The 25,105-nt window shown below is 38.1% G+C and overlaps 2 protein-coding genes across 2 annotated transcripts; both read left to right on the top strand.

The window, feature by feature from the left end:
- The first annotated feature begins 5,598 nt into the window (after nt 1-5,598).
- On the top strand, nt 5,599-20,337 carry LOC149084098 (uncharacterized). The gene is made up of 10 exons (XM_089235262.1): nt 5,599-5,852; nt 6,072-6,189; nt 7,900-8,057; nt 9,037-9,149; nt 10,586-10,746; nt 12,194-12,292; nt 12,383-12,491; nt 14,296-14,353; nt 16,018-16,069; nt 20,305-20,337. Exons 1-10 carry the CDS (start codon nt 5,599-5,601, stop codon nt 20,335-20,337), a joined length of 1,155 nt encoding a protein of 384 aa, XP_089091388.1.
- A 797-nt stretch (nt 20,338-21,134) lies between these two features.
- On the top strand, nt 21,135-22,957 carry LOC149084097 (uncharacterized). The gene is made up of 2 exons (XM_089234451.1): nt 21,135-21,204; nt 22,716-22,957. The coding sequence occupies exons 1-2, from the start codon at nt 21,157-21,159 to the stop codon at nt 22,929-22,931; spliced, it is 264 nt and encodes an 87-aa protein (XP_089090577.1). The 5' UTR covers nt 21,135-21,156; the 3' UTR covers nt 22,932-22,957.
- Nucleotides 22,958-25,105: the final 2,148 nt, after the last annotated feature.

Genomic DNA, 25,105 nt, shown 5'->3' with positions numbered 1-25,105 from the left:
TAATCATCAAAAGATTGTCAAATGGGGACCAAATGTGGTACTCCTATACATGTGGTGTGGCTCGCGACCTCGAACCTAATTTTGTAAAAATGAACCCGGTGACAAATTTTTCCAGATCACTTAAGGGACGGATCAGATCATTTACGGATTACTTCACGCATGGGTGTTCTGACACCCATCAGAATTAGGCAGCGGTTATGCGGCTGTTTGTGTTGATATGCGAGAAACATTGAGCAGAGAGCAGACAGACCTACAACACGATACTTACATAAGCTTTAAAATATAGAATACAGATGGCAGCATCGACAAACGAAACAAGCACAATCCTGAAAATATAAATGCGTCAAGGGCCACACATACACCCAGACCATGCATTCTGGCACGTACCAATGCGATAGAAATTCCGAAAGAGGTTAAATACAAGTACTATTGATTCTGGTATGGACTCGGTCTTTTGGTTGTGTTTTTTTGTCGGATCGTAACGAAACTTGGCGTACGAAAAAGGTACGCAGAGGAATTTCGCCTGTTGCAGGGGGATACTTTTTCATTGGGGGCAGTTACGCCGCCATCGAAGACGATAAGATCAGCTGTAAGAGTTATCGGGAAGCCGGTTAGTCAGCCGACATTACCTATAGAACAAGGCCTCCGCACGAAGCTCGTGACGTCACTGAAGAAGACCATTTCATCTATTGCCATCGGATGACGCATGCGATATCTTTACCTTTTTTTTTCAGTATATTCAATGGCAACAAGAGAAATGACCTTCTTCGTTGACGTCACAAGCTTCGTGCGGAGGTCTTGTTCTGTAGGTGGTGTTGGGTCAGCTCAACGAGTAGCCCGCCACTTAGGCCGATCTGCCTTTCCTGTGACGAGGTGTTGGGATCTGTGGATAAGAGAAAGAGATTCCATGCACGGCGGCCAGGCTCAGGCCCTCTTTGTGACCAGCTTATATCCCCTATGAGGACAGAGCGGGAGTAATGGGCTCACGTTTCGGGACCAGGCTCAGGACACTCTCGCCAGACCAATTTACTACATTTAATTATGGGCAATTTACTACCTAGTGAGTTGTGCCGGAAGTGTAAGTGTGTTTGTCTAACAGTCTGAGTGCGTATCTAGTGTTGTGTTTGATTTTTCAGTTCTGCTACCTATATTTCAGAAATGAAGTGAGTGGTGTGTAGTGATTGAATAGTTGTACTGTTTGTAGGCCATTACAGAAAACCAAATTCAGCCGACCACCACTTTGGCGCCAGTAGGGTCCACACCTAGGACTTCGCGATGAGAGTCCGTCACCAAGACCACTCCACCCTCACAGCGGCTGGTAAGAGGTGCATGATACTCGAAGAAGGTTTTGTTAAGTCAACGAGCAAGTAAGGCCGCTTTCACACGGAGCGGATGCGGACGCGGGTCCGCATACCCTTTCAAACGAGCACTGAAGATAGAGACGAATCGCCCGCATCTGTAGTTCGAAATTCGTGCATAAAAACTGTTTTTTCGCAATTTTTGTAATTATTTTTCTCCTTCACCCCTGATTCAGTGCCCATAGGCAGCCTAGAGGCATTCTTTGGGGGTTTTTATCATTGAGCCTAAAGATGCCTCCATTCCGATCCTCACAAGTAGTCGATGGGAGAAAATATCTTAAAATATTTTCAAAAAATTTTGAAAAAAAATCTGTCTTTTCGGAAAAATATGAAAGAAAATTCCAAAAACACATCCAATGTTCGAAAAATCCAATCCAAAAACATCCAAAACATTCGATGTTCCAAAAAAAAAAAAAAAAATTCAGCAAATATCAAAGAATTTGCAAGTATAAAAAAAGGGAGGGGTTGGGACTTTCAAAATGTCTGTGCTTAGAAATATTCACATCACGATTCTGTCTTAGGCCGGGATTACACTATAAAAGTTTTGTAAAAGCTCTTTGATAAAACGTGAAAAATTCAACCATTAAGATCACCGGTTGCATTTGCTTGAATGCAACCGATGCGCCTATTGGTTGAATTTTTCAACTTTAATAAAAGATCTTTTACAAAACCTTATAGTATAATCCCGGCCTCAAGTACGGATTACACTATAAAAATTTTATAATAATTCTTTTAAAAAAGCAACTAATATATTTATCGGTTGCATTTACAATTTATTAGTTGCTTTTTTCAAGTTTTATAAAATAACTTTCATAAACCTTTTAGAGTGAAATCCCATCCTTAGATTAGTCTCACTTCTGAAATATAAAATTTCATTTTTTTAAGTTTACAGACTAAATATTGAGTAAAATATACTTGTAGGTATCGGGGGAACCACCAAAACTATTCAAGCGCTAGGGTCTTCAAACGTCTTAATCCGGCCCTGAGTGAACACCGTACGTGGATAACGTTGTTTAATAAAAGTATTTTTTTTTAAAGTTTAAAAAAATTAACAGATTAAAAATTTAAAAAAATAACAAATATTTAAAATAATATTTCAGATATTTATATTTTTTAAATAATTTTAAAAATTTAAAAAGAAAAAAAATGGAATTTTTAAATTAAATTTAAAAGTTAATAAAGTATGTAGTCAATTAAATATTCGTAATGAACAGAACGGCTTATAATTTTGGTCCCGTCAGTGGCCGTTGTTGACAGGTTTTATTGTATAAAATTGTGAAGTATGGACAAAAGGCAGTTGAAGTTGCTATATCTCCATCTCGGAAGGAAACGGAGGGATAGACGTATGTGGGTACATTATATTAATGAGCAGGGACCATCATATGGTGTTTTTAAGGGTATTTATGGCAAATAATTAAAAAAATTCCGTGAAAAATCACCTTAAAAAAGTAGCCAAAGATGCGGACGAATTCGATCCGCATCGTGTGAATAGCCCCGAATAAACCTATTGTCAAAACTTCTATGTGCGGATGCGGAGCCCGCACTTAGGTTTTGACACATGCGGACGACGTCCGGACCCGCATGAACATTTCCTAGGTGCGGAGATTTTTCGGCTCGTCTGAAAGACGCAGTATATTCCAATTGTTAAAACTTCTTCCGGACCCGCATCCGCATCCGCTCCGTGTGAAAGGGCCCTAAGGTGTCATTACAACGAAAGCTCAGCAGATTGGCTGTTAACCCATACTGAAGAAGCACCGATTTTGTTTAAAGCAGTTTCTAACGATAAGATCTCAATTTCTGAAAGAATACTTTTGAGATTTGTTGTTACAAATTGTTGTTGATTGTTTCACTCAGAAAAATTGTTTTGAACAATTTTCAGTGTTTTTAAAAGAACTACAATACCGTTGTACCAACTCGACATGCGTAACGAAACATTTTATATGTAAATATTTCATACATGCACGATGTTGATTGGATAGCATCTGTGATGATACAGTCTTCGATGAGCTCTTCTTGTTTTACTCCCATCTTCGCATATTCTTTGCGACCCAATTCAGGCAGATCTCGAGGCAGCACAGTTGGCCAACGCTTATGAAACGGAAAAACCATATATATTGTACGCTTTCTCATTTAATTCATCTGATACTCGTTCCAGTGAACGTCATAAATAAGCAATCACGAAAAATAAATCAAAATGGCGATGGAACAAAATGGTTGGAAAACAATGGTTTAAATGAGAAAACTTACTTTATCGCCAGTTAGACGAACATTATTCGAATCGCAGAGCAGGCCTGAATTGTCAGATTCACAAAACACCGAGTGGTTCCTTGCTGGCGTGCAGAGTTTCGGAAACTTCTCGCAAAACAGATTTGCCTTGATTCTGTAATTGACAAATACAATCAGCAAAATGCTCGTTGAATATCTGATTCATATTTTAAGCATGTGACTGTTACATCGGTTTTCGTGCCAGTCGATAAGAATGAGGAAACACTCACCCATTCGCACTGCAGACGGATATCGCCGGCAACTTTATCAGGTCCGGATAGTCGATATCGGCTTCCATGACAGTCGAATAAGACCAGTAAAGCTTCATGAATATCCTTATGTGATAGAAGAAGCCCGAGAGACAACCGATGAGTACCAGTATCTTGAGGACCTTGCTGGAATGACTTTTTGTCGCCATTATGTGCGCCACTGCTGACACTACGGAGTTCCTCAACAGCCTCTTGAAATTTTTTTTGAATTTCATCACTTTGCTTTCCTTAAATAACTGATAACACGAATCACGGTTGCTATCTTTGAGATATTTCTCTACTATGAATTGATCAATAGTAGCTGTAACAACATTCTCGCTTTTGTAAAAGAAAGAAATTGCCGAATACCATACGTACGTATACTGTATGTATTTTGACAGTGTTTTTCAAAGTGATAAAAATCACCCGTAGGTGTTAACTACCAAAGTTGCAGAAACGTCAAGATGCAACTTCAACTAGCGAATGATGTTATACGGAAATTGTTACTATTTCACATGCATAAAGCAAAAAAAGACACGAAGCATCAATCGCTATTAAGCCTTAGCTTTCAGAATAAAATATTAGCTAGTGCTTTTTCGGTACTTTTCGTTTCTGATGCGTGATAATCACGTCCATTCTCACAGAATATGGATCCCTCCCTCCCTCCTTTCCATTATAGGAAAACTAGCACGTGGATTTCTTGACAGAAAATCAATATTCGCATGTTTTTCCTCTTTTCGATTGAACTCTAAGAAAGTGGTTTCAATCAGGAAATTTTTCTACTTACGAATTTTGCTATCTTATGTAGACATTAGGCTGCAGTAATTAATTATGTCCGGGACATCGCTTTCACATACAAAGCCCTTATTTTCCGGCGGGGCCCGTTTCTCTAAGAACCAAAGAAAGAAGAATTTGGCTGTTACTTAAAAAAAATTAACTTTGTTGCAATGCCAAGTTATTTCAAAGTTTCCATATAAAGTATTATTACGGAAAATTCGCCACCGGAAACTTCGTACTCGACATTTCTACTGCCCTGACCTGTATAAGTGACCGAGTTAGTGACCATGTGAGTGACCAAGTGAGCGGAATCACTCACTTGGTCTGAAAACTGCAAAAGATGCGAAAAAATGCAAATGCCATCAGCATTCGGGCTCTGTTTTTGATGGTGTAATGTCGCTGCTTCTTTTCGAGTACTGTGTAAGGGATTCCTTCAATTCTTGAACTTTCATGGCATTTTACAGTTTCTGTAAAGCGTGATAAATGCAATTCATATAACAAAGAATCACGTAATAATGGAATCTTTCGATAAATATAGAATTCTTTGTGAGACTCAGACATGAACCAGTTTGAATGATGTTTGCAACTCCGAAAAAAAACGAGTAGAAATTGCACAATAATTAACCATTAAGTATTTACGCATAAGTCATTCATATGACCACGGTAATTACTTTTCCTTTGATATACCGCAGACTATGAGGAATAACAATTGCTTCGCGAATATAATAGAAAATGATCATATCGTGCTAACATCTATACATATTACGTGATTCTTTGTTATTTGAATTGCATTTATCCGTGTTGCTATGAGGCAATGGATACTGATACTCGGCATAAAAAGAAACGAGTGTGGAATGTAACTTATTTCTATTCAACGATTTGTGGAATTCACGGAAATCCTAAACTCTCGGAGAGAAATAAATATCGGAGAATATATTTTCTGAGGAAATATGACTTTCGTATCGTTCTCAAAAACTCAGCTGAAGAGGACCCTGATCACCGGGATTCCTCAGATAATACAGGTTAAGAGCCCGCTCAGGAAATTCATCAAGACGGTAGTGTTCGTCGGATGCATCGCGGGCTGTTTGTACCAAATCTGGACGTTTTTGAAGGTTTATTGGATGTATCCGGTTGTCGTTCAAGTCTTCGTATCCAATCCTTATGAAATAAGCGCCCCTGCTTTTTCTATTTGCCCACTCAACGGGTGAGTAAGTGGTCAACTTTTCGTCATTTTGCTCTATATGAATTGCTCTCTTATTTCTTACCTGTTTCGTTTAACTGAGTAGGAATAACTTAGGTAGCGACGCATTTCTCAATTTATAAATTTCATTTTTTTCATGAATTTCTTAGATTTTCGATATTCTTTGTCAACTCAATTCATTATTCATTATCTTTGTTATAATTTTCTTCCAATATGAAACAGTCTCGATGCGAAAAGTTTCTGCAATTGGTTTAAAACAAAATGCGCCTCTGGTGAAGATTACGAGAATTTCTGCTTGAAGAGTTTCCAGCTCTGTGCCAAGAACTACACGATTCCCAAGGCAAGAAATCGATATTACAAAAGATATACTAGTATAGTCTTAATTCCTCTTGACTCATTTTACAGGCCAACCATTGATCCTAGATTAATACTTCCAATTAGAAAAAGCATCCAAATAACTCGTAGTCGTCAGATATGCCATTCATGTTGCAAGGGGCTGTACGGTTATTAAAATGAAATTAAAAAAAAGAAAACTTTTTATACCGACACTCTATCCTCAAAAATGCAATAAGTAAGTTGTTATTTAGAAAAAGATGTACTTAATACAAGATACACAGAAAAACGGGCTAATTTTGAAGAGATCCTGATTTTTGGAAAAAGTTTCATCGCCGACCCCTATATATATATATATGCTGAATGGTACCGTGCGTGGTCGGTGACAGCAATCAGGTATGGCTCGTAAATGACATCAGGCCACCAGATAGATATTTTGCCTGTCGCTATAGCTTAGATAGTGGGGCATTAGAGGGACCCGGCAGAGATAAATGTTTCTTCCAAAAATCAGTATATTTTCTGTATATCTTGTAGGTTTTTAAATCGAGCATGATGTCACTCTCCGCTATCCATACAAAGGTTTTTTAACAGCTGGCTTATGCGAAGACATATTTTTCAAAGAGAGAAAATTCAACTGTGCACCTGCGGGGAATCGAGCCCACGTTCTTTGATTTTTCGGATGAACGCCCTAGACTTACAGAGGCAACGAATATCGCAATCTTTCCTTGGAGCTCGTGTGCACTGAACGGGACCGTACATGGACGGTCGGAGCTAACTCAGGCCAAAGCTCACAATTGCGGTCCCGTTCAGTGCACGCATTTTGAAGAGAAGAAAAAACATTGAGAAAATGAAACTCTCGGAAAACATTAATGCTTAGAAATCGAATAATTTTTCAATTACCGTTCTTAAGATTATTTAAGTTTACGTTTGATTACTTTTGGTATATTGTGAGAAGCATGTTTATGTTGCGGTATAAGACCAAAGACTAGTGAGACCAAGGGTTTACCGAGGTAAAAACCCGAAAAATGAAACTTTTCATTTTTGACTTTTGCCCAGTCAAAGTCCGTTTTTAACGAATCAATTAATCATCGTGAACTTATCAGATCCTGATAATCATTAACTAATTAATAAGTATAATATTCAGTAGTAATTATTTGATAATTATAATTGTTTAATGATTGTATTCGCTTGATAATCATGATTATTCAATGATTTACTAATGAATGACAATTATTAATCAACTATTAATAAAGCAATTACGCTTATTGAAAAATTGACTGTTAGTTAATGATAATTATTAATTGTGCAATTAACACCATGAACTAATAAGTCTAGTGGTAAATTAATTAATCGTTAATCGATTGTAAATATTAAATAATTATCACTATTAATTAATCAATGATCTTCCGGAACTAATTAATTGATTCATTAAGAACGCATTTTGACTCCGAAAAGAGTCCGAAGCGAAAAGTTTACGAGCGTTTTTCGAGCTTTTACCAAATAGCCTCGGTAAAACCAAGGTCTTACCAGTTTCCGGGCTTTTACCGTAACATGTATATTGCAAGTTCGTGCACTGAATTCAGTCAAAAGAAATAAATAAATGTAATGAAACATATATTTTTCTGATGAAACAAAATCGAAGTGTTCCAGTGAAGAGTGTATGTATGTGGTACAAACATAATTCTTCAATTAAAATGTATTTTATCCATGGTATCAGGGACCAGCACCAGCAATTACCCCTTACGACCTCCCGACAGTTCCAGATTTGGATGCGAAAAAAGTACGTCGTATCTATTCGCACAAATTCAAAGCTAACCGCGAGATGTTTTCTGTCAAATCGATCAGAGTATCGACTTCCACAGAAGATAACCTCAGGTATGTGCATAAGAATAGAAGAAGTATATGTTACGGTGAATGTGATAAATGTGGTTATTATGCATAACAACCGGTTATTATGCACAATCGACGGACATTTTGGTGTGTTTGATAAATTTTCCTAAATTTATCACTTTCGCAGTGACCATTCATAGTACTCAAGCGTCGATTGCAAACTTTTTAAGCACATAAAAATCATCATCTTCTACCGGCGATTATGCATAATACTTAAGCTTCGCGTCATTAAATATGATAAATCGTACTAAATTATATACTATGCATGATAATTCATGCGTGTATTGAATCATTATATCGAGGTCATCGCACATACCAGACTCACTTGGATTTTTTTTTCATGTTTATCAAATTACATTAGGGTATTATGCATTATCATAGATAAAGGCGGAAAATTTCAAGTATATATTAATGAATAATCGCCGGTAAAAGCGATAACGTTTTCAGAATTTATCAAACTTACCTTGGGTGTTATCACTTTTACCGGAGATTATGCATAATTTTTTTTAGTACTATTTATCAAATTTACCAACGACGCTTGAGTATTATGCATATTCGCAGATCGAAATTAAACTTTAAACTTTATGTAAACGCTCTTTGATACAACTTGAAAAACGCAACCAACAAGCGTATCCTTTGCATTCGAGCGAATGTACTGTAATCCCGGCCTAAGAGTGATGAATTTAGCAAACTTACTAAGACGATTGGCAAGTATGCACAGTAACCGGTTTGTATATAATAACCGATTTATCGCATTTACCGGTAACATATGCACTTTAAAATGATTTTTATAAAGTTTAGGCTTAATTTTCAAAATTTGCTGTTGCATGATAACTGCGACTGTCCGCTTTATATTTTACCATCCACAATGTCTTTGCAACCTGTCACTTAAAAAATACATAAATGCCTTTTTGTTTTACCTGATTATTTATTTATTCGTACCAATTGTTTTTGTCCAATTAAGTCCAGTTACGTACGGAGTGTTCAGCCCACAGAACTTGCCAATAAACTGCTTTGCGTTCAACACTGTTTGGGGCAAACCGAACTGGACCTTACCGAAAGATGGCGTCCAGATAAGTGAGTCTGATTACTGCATCTCGTGTGCTCAAATTTATTTTAACAACCATTAAACCGATATTCCCAAATATTTCATGCATTCCTCGATTTCATTCACACGAAGGACAGACTGGTGGTCAGAAACTGAGTTAAATATATTCACTTTCAATGATACCTAGTTTCACTCATAACAGCGTTTCTTCAGCCTGTGGTATGTGGGCCAGAAGTGGTCCGCGGCGATGGCATGGGTGGTCCGCAGGCAGACTTGATTAATCGCTCGTTGATTATTAATCGCTAATTGATGTTAGTAATATTCATATGGGTTTAAATAAAATTATATGTTGAAGAATTATATGAAGAATGCAGGAAATTGCGATCCTAAATACGGGATATCATTAAATTTTGCAAAAACTTGCAATTCATTGCTTCAAATGCAATTTTCTGAATATTGCTAAATTTTCTGAAGGACTGCTACAAATCACCGTGAATAAAAATGCATTGCACAAGAAAAAACCTTATTCAAATGTGATCTGATGATCATATTTCATTGCGAAAAATGCGGTAGAAACTGGGATCTTCAATAACAATCCGTGAAATATTTGACATCGAAAATTGTCATCAAAAACATTTTCGGAATCAGGCACAAATCGTATTTAAAATTCTGAAAAAATTGCGGACAGAAACGTTAAACCTGACAAATATGTGAGATGGATATTATTCATAATTTTTGCCATAATTATCAAAATATAATTTATATTATGAAAAAAACGCTGTGTATTTCCGACTTCAGTAAACATTACAAAATTCAAATAAATAATGTTGAAAAAACTGGACGAATGTATAAAGAAAATCGCTAGCAACCAAAACTACAGCAATGTCACGTATTACGGGACGCAAGTGGTCCGTCAAATTGTTTCAGACATTTTAGTGCTCCTTGTTTTCAGAAAGGTTGAGAAACACTGACTTATGACATTCCAAGTAGAAGTAAGAAAGTGTGTTTTGGTGTGTGTGTGTGTTCCGTTTAATTGTACAGGGTGTCCCGTAAGTACTAATTTAGCCTTTATCTCATCAACCGTTCGTCGTAGAGGTATTATATTCATTTAGAAAATCCTCAAAATGTGTTAAGGAGTCCCCTCTGTACTAGTTTCGGGAGCGAAAATGCAGTGTGTCGCAAAATAAAGAAATGTGGATTTTTATACGGTCCCCCCTCTCCTCCAACTTTTAATAAGAAAGTTGTTGCCCTCTTTTTCTAAGTTGGGAGTTAAAGGACAGAGGGACCGTATGAAAATTTAGGTTCCTTCATTTTAAAACACGTATTTTCACTCTCGACGCTGGTGCAGACACATTTTGAGCATTTTTTTTTAATTATTCTACGATGAACGGTTGAAGAGCCAAAGGCCAAACTAGGACTTACGGGACACCCGGTACAGAGTAAAAATCACGAATTTTCTTTGCAGAGTACGTTTTCCAATTGCAATCCTCGAGGGAACAAGCTTTCTACAGCATAATACCAAACAGTTTCCAGATCGCAGTTCATCCTCCAGAAAAGAAGCTCGATCCGTTCCGGTACGGCTTCTCGGTGAAAGCTTGCACACAGTATCGGATGTACATATCGAAGGTGAATCTTATAATAATAAAATGTATTCATCACGTACATTTAACGTGTGTATTTTCTATCTAATACCTACGTGAGGAACTCATGTAAAGGGTAATCGGCCAACGGTACTGTAAGGAAAAAAGTCATTTTCTTCAGTTGAAAGTCAGTTTCTTTCAACTGGCTCCCTTCACAGTTCCTCCTCCTGGAGACTTCCATGAGGAAATCTATGGAACGTACGGCACATTGTAGAAAATATTGTAATTACAAATACTTTACATAATTAGACGTTTCCATTCCAACTCCTCACAATTTCTGATTGATAAAAGCAAGTTTCTAACTCAAAAGTAGGGAGAAATCCTTTTTCAGAGCAATTGAAAAAAGAAAAATGCATGATTTAACATTTTAAAACGGAGAAAGAAAAGTTTATCTCGTTTCCGCACGTCCTGATCTACCGAACGGGACACGTGGTGATCGTACTTACAGCCGGGATTTTTTCGGATAGTTATCAATCGGTTATTGGTATTAGAAATCTCGAGTCCGGATGCCATAACTTTATGCTGGGCGCACATCGGTTAGTCACGACTAGACAAGACATTTAGGCCAGTTTCATCACTGTTGTTTATGCTGATTTGTGTGGCGAAACGCACACCAGCTGGTCAGAGAAAAATTGAAACTTTGCTTCATACAAATCAATGTGAACAAAAGTGGCTAAGCTTGTCTAAAGCTGTATTGTCTCGTCGTGCCTAACAGGTGTACGGCCAGCCTTAAGCGGCGTGCACTGTACTGTAGCCGCAAAGACGTCAAGGGAAAATAAAATAAGAATGGTACAGTTTTATTTTACGTGTACAAAGTTTCCGGGGATAAATTCTTTAACATCGAATTCTTTATAAGTGTGTGTAATTCTTAAATTTCAATCTTCGTGTTATTATTTGTTCGGTAATAATGGAAAGATTAATTCTAGAAATTATAGTCCCCGGGGCCGTAGCTAGCCATTTCAAGAATTTGAATTTAGGCCCCCCTTCTGACCCATTTTTGGGCCCATTATGGCCCATTATGGCCCATTTTGAGCCCTCCCCCCTTTCAAGTGCGCCCTGTGAGGTTGCACCTGTTGCCCCTGCCTAGTTACGGCCCTGATAGTAACATATTATTATCTATTTTGTACACAATTTATTCCACTATAATCTTACTGCTCTTTTTTATCAATAGCAATTCTATAACCGATGTCGTGACTAAGCGATAGTTCGCTCGTTTATTTTAATTAAACATTTCACGTGGCTCTGTTCGCTTTTGAAAGTTTTGTATACTATGTGATCTGCATATTGCAATAATCAGAATTAAAACTAAAAGTTCATAAATATGTATCAATGAGACGATACATGTAGCTTTTGCTTCAAATACGTATTTGCTACAAGTTTTAATGTTTATGATCAAAGAGTATTATCAGTGATGCTCCATTTTTCTTGCGCAGAACGAGAAAGAGCTCCTGCCGGCCCCATATTCTACAAACTGCACCGACTATAAGATTCAATGGATAAGCAGAGGTGGACACGGACCACTCGATCAAACTGTATGAATGTCCATAAGTATCGGTATCGTAGAATTTACATGAATGTATAGTACCAAATCCTTAGATTGATGCTGATAAATTTCTCGGCAGATGTGTATAGAAGAGTGTTTGCTCAACAGATCAATCGAAGCTCACGGCTGTTTCAACCCAGAATACATCACTTCGCCGAACACGAAGCCATTTTGTTTTGGGGATGACGGTAAGCATTTATCATTTTGTTAAATTGGGAGTAAAATTAATACAATCAAGTTGTAATCAATTGTCCTCAAACTCTTTCTCATATTCGTTTTTTTTCGCCGGTCCGCAAATTTTTCTGTCATTTGTTTATTTTTTGCCGGTTTTGAAGTTACATCTCCCATTTATTAATATTTTGCATGTCCGCAATGTATTTACGGTGTTTTTTTCTTTTGCCGGTCCGCAAATTAGTTTTCTAATTTTCAACAGCACCTTCGTGAAATTTTTCAACAACTTTCTTTCACCGATCAGCAGTTACAAAATAGGTTGAAGGACGCTGGGATACAAAGGGCTGTTAAATGCCTGAGTTCAGCCCAGGGTTAGAAAATCATTCTTATGTTTCCAAGTGAGAGAGAAAATGGAATTAAAAAAAAAGACACGCGCACACACACACACATATACACTCACAAGCAGGTCTGTATGAAATTTCTACTCGCGGCCCATGATGGCCGCCCATGGATACGGCATTTGCTTCAAAGAATCAACTTTGAACCAAAATAAACAACTCGCTAATATTTTTGATGCTGTTCCGAAGTAAATTATTAAAGAAAGGAAGAATTCGTGTCACGAAGAAAGAAAGTTGTTGAAAAGTTTAACGTAAGGATTATTGAAAATAAGAGAATTAAAAAAATTTGCGGACAGGCGCAAAAACTTAAATAAATTTACACAAAATAAAAATGTTAAATTAAAAAATTCACAAAAAATAATTTGCGAACCAGCAAAACAAAAATGAATGAGAGAAGTAATTCACGAAATGGAAGAAATAGCGGACCAGCAAAAATTAAATAAATGGATGAATAAATTCGCGGATACCGAAACATATACGGGGTGATTATAAAAAAACTATCACGACATATGGGTCCCTAACTATCTTACCATTCACAGAAACTGAATGAAATTTTGGCATAAGGTATTTTGAGGTATGCGCTCAAGAATGATATGGAAAACAACAGTGTCACTCTAACAGTTACGGTTACAGTGAGAAAATTTCGAAAATATCAAATGGCAACACCAAGTTTTTTGTATTGGAATGCGATCTCCTTACTGAAAAACACTAAATAGCGTTGGAATGGCACCTGTAGCGCGAAAATCCCCGGAGCTAGGCAAGGAAAAAGGACTTTGCCGTACACCAGAGCATTAATGTTCGTCACACCGTTTGTTCGGCTGAGATCCCAGCCTGATTAGTCCTCCACAAGGTCATGTAGAAAACACAGTAAAATGCTTTATTTTTGGTGCTTCTCTGTCCTTATTGGTTGTCCTGACGTTTAGCCTATCTACCGCCGGTGATTTTCATGCTACAGTTGCCGTTCGAACGCTATTTAGGGGTTTTCACAATGGAGATCACATTCCAATACAAAAAACTTGGTGTTTCCATTTGATATTTTCGAAATTTTCTCACTGTAACCGTAACTGTTAGAGTGACACTTGTTTTCCATATCATTCTTGAGCGCATACATCAAAATACCTTATGCCAAAATTTCATTCAGTTTCTGTGAATGGTATGATAGTTAGAGGCCCATATGTCGGGATAGTTTTTTTATAATCACCCTGTATATTCATTTCATGTGTTTTTTGTTTTTGGCTTCAATCAGTAAATTTGGCTTCGGAAATGTTCTCTTCGGCTACCGTTAATGCAAGTATGAATACAAAAGTTGATTTCTTTTATTAAATGACCAAAAAAATTTCAAAAAGTTTCATAATCGTTGTATGTGATTTCAAAGTTTTTATTTGATTACGATGAGTTCATTTTACATGACTTTTCTCGATAGTGCGACCTTTGGACTCGGACTACCAGGAATGCCAAGAACTATGTCCATCTGCCTGTTTGTGAGTTATACCAAAATATATTATCGATCATAAATAATTGAAAATGTCTTAAAATAGTGATAGGCAAACTACGGCCGGCGGGCCAGAATGCGGTCCGTCAAGGGGTTCCTTACGGCCCACCAAACGTGCTCCAGTAAGAGAGTATCAATGCACACAACACAATAAATATCTAGTCTAACCATATTTCCCTTCATAAAAATTTCAAAACACTAAATGTTGTCCTTCATGCAACAACAGTAAAAAGTATTGATTCTACGGACACGGGGGGGGGGGGGGGGCATTGAAAAGCGCGTCTATAGTGCATGATTTCATGTTTCCTGCAATTAAGTTAGACATTATAAAGTTTATCTTGAAATGGGCGCGAAGCCCGGTCGATAAGATACTCGCCTAAAGTACCAGAGGATGTTTAGAGGTGTCGCGAGTTCGATACCCGGTTCGTCCTTGTCAGAAAAAAACTTCCCTGACACTGGGATACAACAGAAACGGCCACATGACCGCAGAAAAAATTGCTACCGCAAGGAGTCCCTCATCGAGGGGTTAGCGTACCAACCTCTCGATGGGTATAAAAAAAGCAAGCCTGCCGATCGGCGATAAACTGTAGGTCCCGATCTAATTAGCCCTCGTGTGCAGAAAATGACCGTGGTGCGACAAAAATGATCAAATGATGATAAAAATACGGGAAAAAAGAAAATCGGGATCCATACGGGATATCATAAATTATCGCCAAAAATTGTCAAATGCAAGTTAAATTGCTAACTATAGCCAAAAAAAAAAAACTTGTCAAAGGCAAGTAAAGTTTCCTTCTGAGAAATCGCCAATGGCGGGAAATAGGAAGCTTCCACAAGCCGCAACGGGTGAAAATTTGCAATTCACCAAACAAAACGCATACGCTTGACAAATATGTGAGATGAATGTGTTTATATGACACGATAATTATGACCAAGTCATAAAAAACAATCTTAATGCTGATTTCAAAAGTTCATGTGCGTGTCATTCAAAATAAGAGTGAAACGGAAAATTTTTCATTTAAAAAAAAAGATGTTAAAGTTCAGAATTGCAGAAATGTCTCGTAAAATACGGGTCATATGATCACTCTATACATACAAGTTTCTGACCCACAAGTATCAAGCAAACAGAAATACCGCATAATCTGGCCCGAGGACTGAAAAGTTTGCGCACAACTGCCTTGAAACATGCGAGAAATCGGCACATACTTTTTTATCATTTGAGAATTATTCATATCTTTTTCTCAAACCAAAATATATCAAGGAATCGGATATTTTCTGGATTCCATGCTGAGGTGAACTCGGAAAGAAAATCATCGGGACTCGGACCCAGACCCTCTTGCATTCCGGGTAACCATGCTACCATGTACGGCATGACCCAGCTTTCCTTATTTCACTCGCGCTGAAGTAGAGGTATTAATAGCCTCTCTTAACTTCAGCGAATGACTCCCAGTTGGGACGGTAGAGGTATGGATAGACGGCTTTTTCTCAGCCCAATATATGAAGGAAACAGATTTTGTTTTTCTTCTCAGCATAAAATCCAGAAAAAACATGTTTCTCCCTGTTCTATATCTAGTTTAAATAATTTGTGAATTTCCAATAAATTTTCCGATAACTCTGATAGGAATCCATTTTGATATCGTACTATGTTTTTTTTAGCTACGAGTCCATGGATGTGCGTCACGAAGAATTCACTGCTGAAGACACGAGAGTGAGTTCCTATTCCGTGATTTTTTTGTAATGCTTCAAAGAATCTAAAACAGTTAAATGAGAAAAACCATTAGATAAATGATTATTTTCACAACATAGGAAACGGTAGTTTAATTAGTAAGCACGTATATAAGAGTAACCTTTCCTGGTCTTTGAATATACATACAGGGTGTTCTTTTAATGGACCGACAAACTCGGAGGGTGGTTAGTAGGCATCAAGAGGAGCAAAAATTTCAATGGAGCGTGGTATCGCAAACCACGTTTGAGGGGGTGAAGATAGCGAAATACGCATGCAGGCTACGAGTCCAGACGAGACGAGAGGTGGATGTCAGTTGATCGCTGAATGCGTTCGTGGGTTCGCTCGCCATATCTGACGTAAGCAGCGTCTCGAAACGCATGCACTGGGGGTAGGATCACGCACTGCGGACGACGTAAATTAGCTCTATTGCGGTAGTAAGCACGTGTTAGTTGTCTGTTTCAATTAGTATCGTGATGGCGTCCGTTTTCGCGTCGTTGCAGACTGTGCAATGACGTCAACGGCAGCCACTTCCAACAACTCTTGTATTAATTTATGAAATAAATCTTTTTCTAGTTATTATTGTACTTAAACACCTCAAAACGTTGCAAAACGTGTCGCGATATCTGTTGACGTTGTATTTCGTTGACGTTAAATCAACGTTCATTATGGAAATTGCTGTTTATATTTACGTTACATCTGAGGTATTCAGATAACGGTTTCGTATAAACAAATTTATAACTTCCTATCACCAATAAGCATGTCATTAGGCATTCATATATAGCATGTGTTATTGACAATTCTCTGAATAACACGTTGAGGTCGTTCGCAGAACCGGCATCTGTTCGAAATCTCATGCGATAATGCGCCGAGTGCGTAAACACACCTTCTTGTAGTTACTGATGTGAATGCGATAAGCGTACGATCATGGCCGTAACCTTGTGATAATGCTGCTTAGAGGAGAGCCATCCGTCTAAGCGTGGATTCACATCTACAGACACTCACCGTGTCGTGTCTAACACAGTAAACATTCCTTAACATAAAACTGTCTGTCTGCGCCTGCGCAGCCACGGTGCGATAGATATGGTTCATTGGTTTTATGTTAAAGATGGTTCGCCGCGTGTCTGACACGACACGGTGAGTGTCTGCAAATGTGAATCCACCCAAAAGAAGAAACAGAAAGGTGACACTGTCTTTGCTACATGACACGTATCGTAGCATGACACGATACCTTGCGGCAGTTACAGGAAACATGTCTGGAGACTGTTAGCGGTAAATTCCTCGAAAAAAATAAGGTCCAAGTATAAACGTGGAAGATAACCCGTATCACAGCAGCCGGAAACGCCCCCTATTAGAAGGATTTTGTAACTTTTGTTTCGAGATCATTAGTGCATCCTTTGAACGCGCTGAAAATGTATACAGATTACGTACAGTAAAACCTCTCTTTTGCGGTCACCGGCTGGACAAAAAAATCCGATGGTGGCCGTGAATCAAGAGTTTGAAATGCATACATTTATTATACGACGGGAAATTATTATTTGGTCGTAAATGAGGGGTGACCGCATCTGAGGGGGTGCCCTTAAAGAGGAGTTTCACTGTATCAATCCGACTATTGGTTCAAGCTGTTCTGACTGGGCCAAATCATTTTATGTCTATTTTGTTTACTTGAAGAAATTATTTCCCCTGTAGTTTTGCAAAGTATTTGTTGTTAAGTAGAAGTAATAAGTCTGATGTAATCACAGCAGGAACCAAAGATGTAGGCAAATCACTAGAAGAAAACTATGAATTCCTTACACGTACATCTTCAGAGGATATGTGTGACTGTGTATGTATCACGCTGACTGCGACCCCCGAGTGGGTTTTACCAATTGACTTGACTTCAGTTTTCTCTGAAACCTACATTTGTTCAAGTCAAGCGTTGTGTTGAGATTGACCGCGAGTTAGGATTTGGTAACAAAACTATGTGATATCTCCGGTAAGTAAGTATTACGTAAGCGATTTTTTATCCATTTTTGACCACCTTCCCCCCCCCCTTTGTCAGCAAAACACTCACCCCCTCCCCCCTTGTCAGCGAAATTTCGTCAGCAGCTTAGAATATTTCAAATCTTTAAAAAGGGTGATTCATGACGTAAGCAACCATCAAACCCCCCCCCCCCCTTGTCATCAAAAGTCAGCAAATCCAAATCCCTCCCCGATGCTGACGTAATACTTGAATGACCCCTCAGCGTTATAGTGGTTATATTTATCCTCTGAAGATGGCAGCCATAGTGTGTCAACAAATGTTAGGAATTCCCTTTGCCTTATTATTTGTCTTCATCGTTGGTTCCATCTGTGACACCTTGTTTTACATATATGTTAAGGTTTACTTAAGTTACTGGCCAAAGCTGGAAATTGGCCAGTTCGTGAACTTGAACTTCAACTACCAGACAGATCGTGAACTGGCAATTTCATTGAATATAGACGTGGCCAATGTCCGAATTTCGCGCTTTGGGCCAGCTAGTTCATGAAGTGAACGGAAATCCCTGGCCGATGTCCGATAACAAAAGACGGGATTCGGAGTTATCGCCGAGACGGCGTATTTTTTCGCGAGGGAGCTGCTGCGTCACACACTTGTAAAGAATCCCGAACTCAGCAAGCACGAAATCGCAATTCTGACAACATAAATACGTTAGGGGGGGGGGGGGACACATACACTCAGAACACACAGTCCGACATGAACCGGTTCGTTAGAAATTCCGCAGAGAAATATGTACGTTCTAGTTGTACCGGCAAGCATGTAGTCCATTCAGAATTTCTAACGAATCGGTGCATGTCGGAATGTTTGTTCTGAGCGTATATGTGGAAGTGTGTCTGCCTAACTGTCTGAGTGCGTATCTAGTATTGCGTCTGATTTTTCAGTTCAGCCATCTATATTTCAGAAGGGAAAGTAAGTGAAGTGTGATGACTGAATACCTATACTGTTTGTTGGCTTGTTGCTCTCTGTGGCGAGACTTTTTAACTGGTAAATCGGCTAGATGTTGGGAACCCCAGAAAACCAATTTCAGCCGACCACCACCGTTTGTCGGAATTGCGACTTCATGCTTGTCGAGTTCGGGATTGCTTGAAAATATGTGACACAATAATTCTCTGTATAGCAGCTCCGGATGGCGTTTGCACGCCTATGTTCCTGTGTGATTTTATATGTTATCGTATGCATGAAATTTCCCTTTTAGTTTGGCGATTTTTTCTGAATCAACCTGTATATAGCCATGTACAACAGGTTGGCGATGAAAAAAATAGATGCTGTGCCTACCGAACCGTCTTATATCAGCACACTAAACTCTGGCCAGGGATCTCGAACCAGTTCGGGAATTGGTCAGCCAAAGCCCGAATCCTTTCTGAAAATCGCAGTTTGGCCACACCTCTCGGCCATTTCGTGAATTGGCTGCACTTCGGGCTTTGGCAGTAACATGCGTATTGATAAACTGGAATTTCAACAAACATATGAACACATTGATATTATTAACATTTGAAGTTATGATAATTTTAGAAGATTAATATTTTTCCGTTATTTGTAGACATCAGGAGTTACGTAAGCATTTCGTATATATTACGTTTTATTTTATTGCAGTATATTGCACGCAACTTCTGACACGCTTTGCTCTTTTAACCTCTTCACGATCACGGGCGTAATATTACATCCAAACACACTTGTGCAATAAATTCAAACAAGTTCTCTGTATTTTCTTTCACCATCTAGAATCTTCATAGTAACCCCATTATCTACGGAAATTGCTCTTTCTTTCCCCCTCCTTTCTTTATAATACATCTTTCTACTATATAACACGTAAAAGCGAAAGAGAGCACGTAGGGTGAGGGTGAAAGTTTCCCTTTTCCAACGTGCAGTTAAGTTAGGACAAGGTTACCATATTTTTCGCCGATTCGTTACATAGATATAATCCGAATTTCTTGCCAAAACCTTGTACGTGAAGTGGTTAAAACTCTGCTTGGTGATTACTGCCGTTTCCAGGAACATGATAAATCAATCTCACTGTATACTTTGTTTTTTTCGCCAAATTTACTCCGTTTTTCCAATTCGAATATTTCAGTAAACATAGTACTTAGATACATGAATGCTTTTTTATTGGCATCAGGAGAGAGAGGGCAACAACTTTCCAATTGTAAGTTAAAGAGCATGGGGAACGTATAAAAAATTTAATTTCCTATTTCAATACATATAGTCTATTGTCCCTAGTGAAATGAATGACATCTGAGATGGACATGTCATTTGGATACTTTCTTCTAATTGAAAGTGTGCTTCTATAAGCAACGATTCAAAAGACAAAGGGGTGTCTAACAACTTAACCTCAAACCCTGTAGAATTCAATAATAATCGGTCGATAAATAAATTCTTAAACATAACAAGTATTCCTCAGACAAAAAACTTTTAGTTTGGTGCACGACACATTCAAATTTTCACTAATTCGGTAAAAATTCCTGATTTGATTACGAGGTGCATTTGTGGTGCATTATGGTAATGGTCATCGTACTGTCATCAGGCATATGAGGGAGAACAATTGGGTGCACGCCCTTGTCTGAGCTTCACTATTTCCATAAAAGGAAAGAGGGAGGAGGGCTGAAAAACTTCAGGGGAATACTCTTTTCTTTTTTCAACGGACACCCATCAGTAAACATTCGTCAGTTGTGTTTTTAATTATTATATTATTATTAAAATGCAAAAAAGAAACGTCAATGAAATTGCAATAAATGTTTACTTCCGACTTTGGGGCCGTTCAAGTATTATGTAAGTAAATTTTTAGCCATTTTTGACCCCCCATTTTTGTCAGCAAAATGCCGTCAACAGGTCTGCCCCTCTGAAACCTAACTCATATTTTCATGAAGGGTGGTTGCTGACGTAAGCATTATCCAAATCCCCCGCTCCCCCCTTGTCATCAAAAGTCAGCAAATCGGAAACCCCCTCCTACCCCTCCCATCGATGATGACGTAATACTTTAACGGCCCCTTTCTCGAATGACGTTCTCTCGTTAATGCATGAATTTTTCTCTAGGTGTAAAACTCAGATAGTTTTTTACATGACACGGATGGAGCTGCGCACGTACACGTACAAGCAGAAATATGAGGTAATTATTATTCAAATTCATGCTTTTGATTTACATTCCATCGTTGATCTTAAAGCCGGGTTTTCCTAGGAGCAGGTTTCTACAGCGCGCGTAGCGTGAAAACGCTGATTGGTCAAAAACACCCGAATTTCAGGTTTTTAACCAATCGGCGTTTTCACGCTGCACACGGCGCAAAAGTTCTACTCGTAGGAAAACTCGGCTTCAAGCTGAATCCACACCCGCACACCGCTACGCAGCTTCTACCAGCGCAAAAACCGGTTTTGAGGTGTGGCTAGCACAGCGTGGGCTATTTTAATGGTCGGTTTTCTGCAGCCACTCCCTCAAAAACATGTTTTGGGCAGCTCAGAATCATTTGTCGCCGCCGGTGCGGAAAGTAAATGCTTTATATGGAAAATGAACAGCGAGAGAATTGAAACTCAGCTGTGATAGAGTAGCAGCAGCACCTCATGAAAGCATATCGTGGGCAATATAATACCCAATCTTTTTGTTTTCTGATTTTTGCTAATTTATGCCAAATAGCTGGAGCAACGAAGTATCAAAATTATCTGCATTTCAAAAAACCGAACAAAAAAGTTTTACGTGCCTGTGCGACCGAGGAAAAAAACGTGCTCTGTGCGATGAACATAAATATCATCGTGCTCTGAGCGACCAAATATTTTTGCCTATTCTGAGTTCGTGTGTTAAAGTGTAAACTCCTCTATGGCTAAGTGTTTTCTTTTCATGCTTTTCGCTATACTTTATATATGTATAGTCAGTCGCTGACTTAATTTCCGTGATTCAAAATATTTCTACTTCAGAAATTCGAATTCGAAAGTCTAACTGCAGTTGATTGAAAAGAAAACGGAACATCTAGCTGATATACTGGGATCTCCAATAGTGTGCCGTTGAACCTCAGGGTCCCATGAGATTAACTGCTTACCTGCTGATTCATTCGCTCATTTGCTCACCTGCTCACTAACTTCCCGCTCACTTACTGACTCACTTGCTCACTTACTGACTCACTTGCCCTCTTACTCACTCTATTGCTTAATTACTCACTAACTTGCTAACTCCCTAGCTCACTAACTTGCTAACTCACTAACTTGCTAACTCACTAACTTGCTAACTCACTAACTTGCTAACTTGCTAACTCCCTAGCTCACTAACTTGCTAACTCACTAACTTGCTAACTCACTAACTTGCTTACTCCCTAGCTCACTCACCTGATTATCCACTCACTCACTGTCACTACTTTGTCTCGATATTTTATCTATGTGCCAACTGTCATGTCAGTGAATTGTTTGCAATTAATTTTCGCGCACACACGGTTATTTTATCATCTTAGCATTACAGAACATTAAAAAAACGCCGCTTTCTGGACTCTGTGAACAAAAATCCTTTAGCCTCGTTCCGCGACACAAATCGCACGGCCCAAGAGCCGCTTCTGGTTCGAGGCTGTAATTAAGAATAATTTTTACCTGTGATGAAAATAGCTGTTTGTGTGAGTTGTGTTTTTTTGTTTATTTTCAAAGAGCGTCGAACTGTTTGGTTACATCGGCGGGTACCTTGGAATGTGGCTTGGCTTTTCCTTGATCGCTGCTGCGGATTTCATGGAGACTCTTCTCACTTTGATGATTTTCGGATGCCGGAGACCGAAGAACAAAACAAAGGATAATTTCTTGAAGAAGAAGAAACCGCAAATGTTTTTATTTCCTTACGGCTCGTCATCTAAAGTAATGCACATGTAATACGCTACAAAAGAGGGATGCACAACTTGTATGAACAGGGTGACCGTATGATTCGAATTTTACGGGACGTTGAAATTAAGAATTAAGATTATTCTCTCGTTACTCATTTTGTAATGTCTCTCACAGTATTTTTCACTGTGATTGGCAACTTTACTTGCTTAGATAATTTTTTTCCTTGTAATTGACATTTTTTGTTTTTTTTTGGCTGTTATTGGTAACTTCATTTGCCTCTGACAATCAATTTTTTGGCTGTAATTAGCAAGCTTACTTGCCTTAGACGATATTTTTTTCGGTAGTTGGCAACCTCGCTCGATTCAGACAAGTTTTTAGCTGTAATTGGCGATTGTTGTTGAGAATATTTTTCCGATAACTGGCGCTATATGCCGTATTTTTATGAAGGAAATATGATCAGCTTAGAAATTTCTCGCGTTGTGTGTATTGATACTTCTGTACCGGAAAACGTTTTGTACGTTGGATGAAACTTTTTTCTTCATTTCACGTAAATTTTTTTCAGAAGTCTTATACAAAACCTATAAGGCATATTGAAGAAATTTATTTTAAACAATATTTATGTATTTTATACATATTTCGGTATTTTTAGATGCATATTTTCATAATTTCCCTCAATTATGTACACTGTATATTATTATTATTTTTTCATTTTTGCGTATACTTTTCATTTTCAGTGTTATACTTCGCCATATGATATTGGATGAAACAGTTTTCAGTTTCCTCACATATTTATGATTTCATAGTATATCTCTCGATAGATTTCGGTACATATTTCAACGTTTTTAGTGCATATTTTGCTACTTTTAAGTGCATATAATTCAGCTTTACTTATCATACTTGTACTCACAATATTCAGCTGTATAAGGTGCACGCGTCTTTCGTAATAAAGTTAAAGTGGATTAAAGACTCGTTTATCTACCACGCGCCTTGTTAAATACAGCCAAACTCAGTAATTACGAGCTCCATCGTAAAGACATCTCGGTTATAACGTCAATAATTTGTGTTTTGGACTCAATGGAGAATAAACAATTTCGATACCACCTACTCTAATTTATAGTAGAATCGAGGTACAGGTTATATAATCATCGGGGTATAATTGTAGGTTTATATTATAAGGGGGGGATGAATTAGTATAATTCATAAATTGTGCCATGATGAATATGACAGACATCATATACAGTGGAACCTCTCATAACGGACACTCCCTGTTTGCGGACACTTTTTTTGAAAAACGTCAACGGGCTTTAATGCGTTATATTTTATCATGTGTGTGTATATAGTTTTTGGTTTTTATACTTGCACTTTCAATCGGGTTGTCGTATTTTAGAAATATATGACATCCATGTTTGTAATGGACATCTTTTCTGCAGCCACCTCGTTGGGCATTTTGTCTGTTGCGGCGTTTGTATTTGTACTATATTGATACCCATTAACGGACAAAATATTCGATCCAAAATGTGTCCGTTATCGAAAGTTTTCACTGTATGCATGTGACATGTGTGTTGCCCTTATTTTTCCCGTGAAACACATTTACATGGGTGAAGACATGATTTAATATTTACTGTATTTATAACCAAGGGTTATTTATAAACAATATTTGGAAACTTCACTCATGACTAGCAACATTTTCGGCAGGAAATTTCCCGTATTTGTGATTCGTATTTCTGCATTATTCTCGATCAAACAAATATGTTCACTCCTTATCATAATGAAATGACAATATATGTGTGTGCACAGCATTTGATTGCATCTGATTATATTTTCAGTATCAAAAGGAAAACATCAATCTCGGGTTGCAACGACAAAATTTCGTAGTATTTCGATGTCGTTATAGCCGAGATTTTATTATGTTGCGTATATAATCTAAATTTTCAGAAAAAGTGGTGAAATTTTAGTATCGTCCACGCAATAGTGATTCAATAATGTTGAATTTCGCGCATCCGGAAAATTATTATCATCATGCTGTAACAGCTGTTCCATTTATTGTTTTTGGATAAAATAAGAGGAGAAAGAGAGGGGAGAAATAACTAGAAAATATGAAATCCCTCCTCTCCGAGAGTGATATCGAACACGCGTCGAAAGGTACTTGGTAAATTGCGCCATGGGGGTATCAGCCGATACGATAACGGTTATCTATCTTTCTTGTAGTTATCTATCCAGAT

Source organism: Pholcus phalangioides, unplaced genomic scaffold (genome assembly GCF_987345545.1).
Source record: "Pholcus phalangioides strain wild (caught in Gottingen) unplaced genomic scaffold, Ppha-v1.0 ptg000008l_1, whole genome shotgun sequence".
Taxonomy (NCBI): Eukaryota; Metazoa; Arthropoda; class Arachnida; order Araneae; family Pholcidae; genus Pholcus; species Pholcus phalangioides.
Note: the sequence above shows the minus strand (reverse complement) of the source record. Positions and strands in the feature narration are given on the sequence as shown.

What these genes read in the sequence shown, in the direction of transcription:
- LOC149084098 (XM_089235262.1), top strand. Translation starts at nt 5,599, where the DNA reads ATGACTTTCGTATCGTTCTCAAAAACTCAGCTGAAGAGGACCCTGATC. An exon ending in GAAAGATGGCGTCCAGATAA is followed by an intron (nt 9,150 to 10,585) that starts GTGAGTCTGATT and finishes TTTTCTTTGCAG; the next exon opens with AGTACGTTTTCCAATTGCAA. An exon ending in ATTTTGTTTTGGGGATGACG is followed by an intron (nt 12,492 to 14,295) that starts GTAAGCATTTAT and finishes TTTTCTCGATAG; the next exon opens with TGCGACCTTTGGACTCGGAC.
- LOC149084097 (XM_089234451.1), top strand. Translation starts at nt 21,157, where the DNA reads ATGACACGGATGGAGCTGCGCACGTACACGTACAAGCAGAAATATGAG. An exon ending in CGTACAAGCAGAAATATGAG is followed by an intron (nt 21,205 to 22,715) that starts GTAATTATTATT and finishes TTATTTTCAAAG; the next exon opens with AGCGTCGAACTGTTTGGTTA.